This window comes from Mytilus galloprovincialis, chromosome 7 (genome assembly GCF_965363235.1).
Source record: "Mytilus galloprovincialis chromosome 7, xbMytGall1.hap1.1, whole genome shotgun sequence".
Classification (NCBI taxonomy): Eukaryota; Metazoa; Mollusca; class Bivalvia; order Mytilida; family Mytilidae; genus Mytilus; species Mytilus galloprovincialis.
Genome location: NC_134844.1, coordinates 58,190,748 through 58,198,288, shown reverse-complemented (window position 1 = coordinate 58,198,288; position 7,541 = coordinate 58,190,748). Strand labels below are relative to the sequence as shown.

At 31.3% G+C, this 7,541-nt stretch overlaps 1 protein-coding gene across 1 annotated transcript; it reads right to left on the bottom strand.

Moving 5' to 3' along the window:
- Positions 1-1,683: 1,683 nt before the first annotated feature.
- On the bottom strand, positions 1,684-7,319 carry LOC143081805 (uncharacterized). Its single transcript, XM_076257498.1, has 2 exons — positions 7,157-7,319; positions 1,684-1,972 (listed from the first exon to the last, which is right to left on the bottom strand). The coding sequence occupies exons 1-2, from the start codon at positions 7,272-7,274 to the stop codon at positions 1,740-1,742; spliced, it is 351 nt and encodes a 116-aa protein (XP_076113613.1). The 5' UTR covers positions 7,275-7,319; the 3' UTR covers positions 1,684-1,739.
- Positions 7,320-7,541: the final 222 nt, after the last annotated feature.

Here is a 7,541-nt window from a genome sequence, read left to right as displayed (position 1 = left end):
TTCTCAATGATCAAAATTAGTGTTTGTCAAATTGCTATATAACCAGTGTAATTTTTCTGACAAAACGGTTGGTCCAAAATTTTTGAAATTTTTATATTTTTGTTAAAGGGTCAAAGTAAATACTTTGACCATATTTTATGAAAATTAAACGAGCCAAATTAATGTTAGTGAAAGTGTTGGGTACCACCTTAAGAATATCTCTTCTCTAGATTTTGTAACGTGTTTTTTTAATTTTATTTAGAGTGCAGCCTTACATGTATTATGGCTGGTCATATATAGTTGTCCTAGTTATAATTATAATGTTTTGTTAGAATTTATCTGTTTAAATGTTATCTGTTCTGTTCGTGATATACAAAATATAACTATCATAATATTTTTTTTTTCTTATGCAGTTAGTCTGTTCACATTATCTTTTTCATATATACTAGTCAACAAAAGAAGTAACACATCTTTAGAATAAAATTTATCAAAAAGTATTAAAACTAAAACAAAATGAGATACACTTTTTTCTTCAGAAGCTTTCATTTGCAATGTATGCACCCATGATAATGAAAATCAAAACTTTTCGGAAAGTAACTCAATTCTGTCTAAACGAGCATAGAGCGCAAATATTTTTTGCAAAAAGTTGAACACAAAATCGACACACAATTTTTTAAGTACCAAAATGAATTTTCAAATTTGTTTAGAAATATTCAATATGCTTATCAAGTCATGTTCATGTTGTAACTAATGGGTTGAAATATTGTTTTGTGTTTTAAATTTTGGGTAAAAAAAGTGTTTCTTTTTAAATCTCAAAAAATGCCAAAGAAAAAGAAAAAAAATCTTTTCGTCTCAAATCAATGTTTTAGATATGAAAACAACACACTGTAAATTTGGAACCTTTCGGATTAGTTTTAAGATTGTTAATGCTTTTGTTTTTAATTTCACTTTACACATACTGTCAATTGTAAATCAATTGATAATGTTTACATTTTAAAGATTTCCCGTTTAGCCGGACTTTGCTTTACAAATAAACAAAGAAACTGTACATTTTTTAAAAAAGAATTGATGTGCAAACATTGTCTTTATCTTTAAATGAGAGGTTGACATCATAGTAAGAACTTCTGTTTTTAAAGTTGTCGTTTTATGTTAATTTTATCAAAAAACTTGAATTTCGCCAAATGACGTCATGAAAGCAAAAAACTTTTTTTTTTAAACGGATTTATATTCCCATGGTCATTAAAAATTACTACCTTCAATATTGGTCCTATAAACGAAAAACTTCATATTTAATTTGAAAAAAGTCGAGTAACGTTTCTTTTGTTGACTTGTATAATTTGATCATACATGTATATTTACATTAGAAATTATTTATATCTGCATTGCCTTGTAAAATAATTGATTGAAGAATATGTGAAATACACATCAGCAATGCTAAAAGGAGCAAAATGGAACGATTCTTTCAATATTTTTTACATAATGCATGTCTTGAGTTGAAGCTCACGTGACTTTTTGAACTTAGATGTAATAATTGTCATATATTTTCATTCACTGTTATGTATTTATTTTATTAAAGGAACATCATACTGAAATAAATAAATTTCTGTACAGTTTAGACTTTTTAGCCTTTTATTGTTCTGCGCTTATTTAACTTAATGATAATGTGTGATATTTAATTGAGAGAAAACAGCAGACATCTAAACAAAATATACATTTCACTTTGATATAGACATCAAATTGTCTATTTGCTGTAAATCCTCTTATAACTTGATCATACAAATTCGTAATGAATTAATCACACATTTGTTGTCATCAAGTCTGTTAACATGTGAACCACACCAGTTTTCGTTCGAATGAGCCATAAACAGACATATGTCTTGGTTGCCTATTTCGTCTGGTTGAAAAGCACAAAATTTTGAAGCGTCAATAACATCGCCATTGCCCCAGTAACCTATATTGTTAATAAGTCTACCATTAACTGCAACTCTGTCGGCTGTAAAATATTGAAGTAATATTTGTTAATAAAGGCAAGTTGTAACATGACTTATGACATTTAAAGTATATCAGAGAAGATTATCCTTAAAGTCAATGGAGTGGGGATCATTGTAGTACATATGAATAAAACTAGACGTAATTTCAAATACAACATAATGAAGTATAAATCCTTTTATAAAAAGTATTATCGAAAATAAAGTCTTTACTGTCAACTTGAAAAATTGTTTGTTGTTATGATTTTTTTATCTATATTCTGAAGATTTTCTAATTTCAATCATATCAAACGCTTTTAATTTTGATTATTAATGGGCTAACAATGACTGTACATTATGAAGTTCATATATCTGAAACTAGTTCAGAAATGGGTATCACATGGTGCTAGGCTTCAACTTACCTTCAACTTAACATTATACCTAACCATTCCACACCTCATAAGACAAACTTTGAGTTATCAATCATACTATTTAAAAAGAGGAGTGAAGGTTTTAGAGGGACAGTCAAACTCACAGATAAAAGAAAAACTGACAACGCCATGGCTAAAAAATCATTGTCAGTGTTTTAAAATTCTTAGATATAAGAGTATGTGGTGTGATTGCAATGAAATAACTCTCCAAGTAAACCATTACAAGTCAAAGTACTGTTTCCAACATAGATTCTTGGCTCACACCGAACAGCAAGTCATGAAGGGCCCCAAAAATTACTAATGTAAAACCATTCAAACGGGAAAGCCAACGGTGTAATCTATATAATAAAAGAATAATGAGACACATATTAAACCACATGAACAAACGACCGCTACTAAACATCAGAGTCCTGACTAAAAATAGGTGAAAACGGATTTAAACGTTTTAATGGTACCAAACCTTCATCCTTATCTAAAACAATTGTGTAACATCACAACATAGAAAGACACATTTTAAAATATCAGTAGGAATCGCTTAACTAAATCAAAAGATATAATAACACATGTGAATATATACAAGTCCAAGTATGATGTGAACGTGTAATAAATAATTACAGGCAGCTCAAACATGCCCATTTATATCTTAAAATGTATTGTGTGAAATTTAAATTTGAAAAGCGAAATGACTTCCCCAAGACAGAATAGTATTGCGTATTGCATTCGATGATAAGCTTCCACATTATTATATAATAAAAGAGGGACGAAAGAAACAAAGTGACACTCAAACTCATAAATCGAAAATAAACTGACAACGCCATGGCTAAAATAATAAAGACAAACAGACAAACAATAGTACACATGACACAACATAGAAAACTGAAGAATAAACAACACGAACCCAACCCAAAACTAGGGATGATCTCATGTGCTCCGGAAAGGTAAGCAGATCCTACTCCAGATATGGCACCAGTCGTGTTGCTCATGTTATATCAAATCTGGTAAATAGTCTTATTCAGTAGGTCACATCAATGAAAGGGAAGGGGATTGTAGTTACGATGTAAGGACCATGTCCGATATCATCTGTGAAACGGTTATTTCATAATGGTCAACCAACTTGTGATGGCCTCCGTTAAATTTACGAAGGGATGATAAAAATTTCATCATTTGGACCTCTTGGCTTAAAAGCTTCCTTGTGAACAGCAACCCTCTATCAAGAAAATCATGATAGGAAATACAAGCACGGGAATATCGTGTCAATTGGGAAACATTGTCATTTTATTTATTTTTTATTTTGTTACAGCGGACTCGGACTTCTCTTGAACTGAATTTTAATGTGCGTGTTATTATGCGTTTACTTTTCTACATTGGCTAGAGGTATAGGGGTAGGGTTGGAACTCATAAACATGTTTAACCCCGCTGCAATTTTGCGCCTGTCCCAAGTCAGGAGCCTCTGGCCTTTGTTAGTCTTGTATGCTTTTTAATTTTAGTTTCTTTGTATAATTCAGAGTTTAGTATGACGTCCATTATCACTGTATATATGCGTACTAGTATACATATTTTTCAAGTTGAAGGACGCCTACGGGTACGGGAGATTCTCGCTACATTGAAGACTCATTGGTGGCATTCGGCTGTTGTCTACTCTATGGTCGGGTTGTTCTCGCTTTGATACATTCGTAATTTCCTTTCTCAATTTTATATACCCCGTATGCAGGTGCTGCTGGAATGTTGCTACTTAAAAATGGAAAGTTCACAATTGGATGGCTGAAATCATCTTTGTGTCGTAAAGTTTTGTTTTCAACTTTTTCAATACTAGTAAATGATCACTTGTGAAAGAAATATGGTCACTACAGGTATTTTTCCAACTTTGCAGCAAAACCCTCGAAAAGAGGGTTTCACGCTCAATGCAAGTTGAGAACCCTTGAAACAACTCTTTGAGGAGTCGGTAGGTGACCTGTTGAAAGGCTAAATTTCTATCCCTGCCCAATACACCATCATTTTCCAATGGCAGTATTATTTTTATTGTTAATTTGTTCTCGTCCTAAACATGCATGATATATTTGCCACTGAACGTTACGCAACCAACAATCAATCAGTCAATTAAATAGATTTTTTAAATAAACTTATGAAACAATTGATGTAGTTTATCACCAATGCAAGAGACAAAGAAATTGGTTGAAAAAATATAATTGGCATGGTTCAGCAGTATGTTGCCTAAATCAAAAAACATGTCAAATATAGTTTGGCGGTACAATTTAAATTGTTATAATTTGTTTTAATTTGATTTTTCTAGATCTATGAAAGGAACAAATATTTCACCACAATACAGTTACACGTTAAAACACACTACAGCTCAATGGGCAGGATAGTCGTAAATTAGTGCATCGTTGCACCGTTTAATTGCACAATTGCATGTTTCGATTTCTATCATCCAACGATCGCCAACTAATGATACAAATATTTTCCATTTGATACAAAATTACATCGTTTGATACTACTAAAAAAGGAGCACTAGCTACGAGATATATAAAAAAAATCAAAAGTATGACTTTTTTTGTTCAATCATTAATGAAAGTGAAATAGTTAAATACTTATTTGCTTTTATCTGCTAAAATGGTTCAATTTGGCCAAATTAAGGTAATAAACATTGATAATGACTTATTCACTTGCAAGTGAATAAGTCGACCTCATTAAATCAGTATTCATGTGAAGTTCAACTTAACCCCGCAGAAATAGATAGAATAACGCATGCATTGTCCGTGTACGTGTATTTAAAGGACAAGAATGTCAACATTGAAAGTGAAACAAAGGTAAATAATTTGATTAACTGTTTCGATCCACACAAAATCATTCTTATAAAGGTAAAAACGACAATAAACATAAATTTGTAATCTATAGTACAAAGTTTAACAGACCTTTAAAAATGCAATTGCACGAGTTGCTTAATCTATTTATATCTCTGTTTATGTTTACATCGCTTATATGGTCATACAAGCTCAACTCGATAGTTAATTAGATGGCGTCTTGGCTAAAATTCACACGAAACGAAACTACATCTTATTAAGACCATGTCCTGTAAATTGTATATTTTATACTTTTGATAGTTTTGGAAAATGTTTTACATTGTTATTTTTAAAATATGACATTTGAGTCAAATCGGTGAACCTGAATTTGGCAGCTAGTGCCCCTTTAGTAGAGTAATTTGTTTTACATATAAGTAAGTTATTGAACCAAAGGGTTCAAGTAATCACATTGAATAGTTCCCTTAAGATTATTTTGTTACACAGATGACCACGTTCCCATGGTCGTTAACTAGTACTCCCTTTCCGTCCTTATTTTACTCAGAGAGGGGCGAAAGATACCAGAGAGACAGTCAAACGGATAGATCGAAAATACATCGATAACGCCATGACTAAAAATTAAAAGAACAAACAGATAAACGAAAGTACACAAATCACAACATAGAAAACTACAGACTAAGCAACAAAAAACTTGGGATAATCTCATGTGTTCCGGAAGGATTAGTAGATCCCGTGACGTTACCGCTTGCTAGTTGTCATCCAATGTGTAATTACAACTTTTAACAAAATAGGTGCCACTATATAGGAATAGGAAATCATAATTGGTCCATGCGTCAACTTTGACCATTAAAAATAAATAATAAAAGTTTTGGATCCTCTATGCTTTTCAACTTTGTATTGTTTGGCTTTATAACTATTTTGATATGAGCGTCACTGATGAGTCTTATGTAGACGAAACACGCGTCTGGCGTACTAAATTATAATCCTTGTACTTTTGATAACTATTTACACCACTGGGTCGAAGCCACTGCTTGTGGACGTTTCGTCCCCGAAGGTATCACCAGTCCAGTACTCAGCACTTCGGTGTTGACATAAATATCAATTATGTTATCATTTTTATAAATTTCTTGATACTTAACTTTGAATTTTTCGAAAAACTAAGGATTTTCTTGTCCCAGGAATAGATTACCGTAGCCGTATTTGGCACAACTTTTTGGAATTTTGGATCGTCTATGCTCTTCAACTTTGTATTGTTTGGCTTTATAACTATTTTGATATGAGCGTAACTGATGAGTCTTATGTAGACGAAACGCACGTCTGGCGTACTAAATTATAACTCTGGTACTTTTGATAACTATTCGACAAGATTCAGATGTATAAAATATGATTACGTGCAGAAGAAAGGCGGAGGTTTCCAATATTGATATTAAAAAATAAAAATTAAAGTAAGTTGACGTCATATCCACACAACAAATATATTGTAGGACCTCATGTCTTTCAATAAAATAGACTAAAGTATAAATGTAACAGTATTTAAAAATATTACAAATTCATACTTAAAGACAATTTGTCCAACTACATGTATTACTGTTTTATAAGACTTATAAATTATGAAAAGAAATAACATTTTTCGTAATACTGTACATATATCACCTTTGCATCTTTTATCCTTCTGATCTGACATTCTTTGGTTAAAAAAAAGGATATTAACCTTATTATTTCGCGACGGAAGTTTGCACGATCTTTTGTTTTGAACCCTTGTCATGTGTATGTATAGTTACTTCTAATATGTTATGAGTAGCAATATAGTTATTGAGAAAAAAATTACTCTTTGAAAAAATGGTATCAATCTTTGATAAATTTTTAATTAATCTTTGAAAAAAATGTTTTTAACATTTCAATATAAGGTCATTTATTAAAAAAAAATTGATTATAAAATCAATTAGTTTTCTATTTATTACACATTTACAAATACACTTACGAGAAACAACTTGGTTGTCAATATAATCTAGGAACTCGTTAAACAGAGTATCTGTATTTAGTATTGGAAAGTCAGCGCCTTCACTCTGGCAAGCAATCAAACTATCATTCCATGACATGTAATCCGGATATAGAACTACGCATGCGTTACTTATAGATAAAAGGTAATATCCTTCGGGACAAACTACAATTAAAAACACATGCATGATCACATTTTTTTAGTTTAATTCAAATAACTCTCGAGCTATGAATCTAAAAATAAATCTTTGTTATAATTTTGATATTTCTTATTTCTTACATGTATGTACCGCTTCGGTAATCTCAAAAGAGAGAGTTATATCTTGATTGCGGGCGGTAGCGGACCATTCAAAGAATTGAAAATTGGT

Excerpts from the sequence above, each read along its gene's own strand:
- LOC143081805 (XM_076257498.1), bottom strand. The coding sequence starts at position 7,274 with ATGTCATGGAATGATAGTTTGATTGCTTGCCAGAGTGAAGGCGCTGAC. Across the intron at positions 1,973-7,156 it reads TGACAACCAAGTTGTTTCTC|CCGACAGAGTTGCAGTTAAT; the intron begins GTAAGTGTATTT and ends AATATTTTACAG.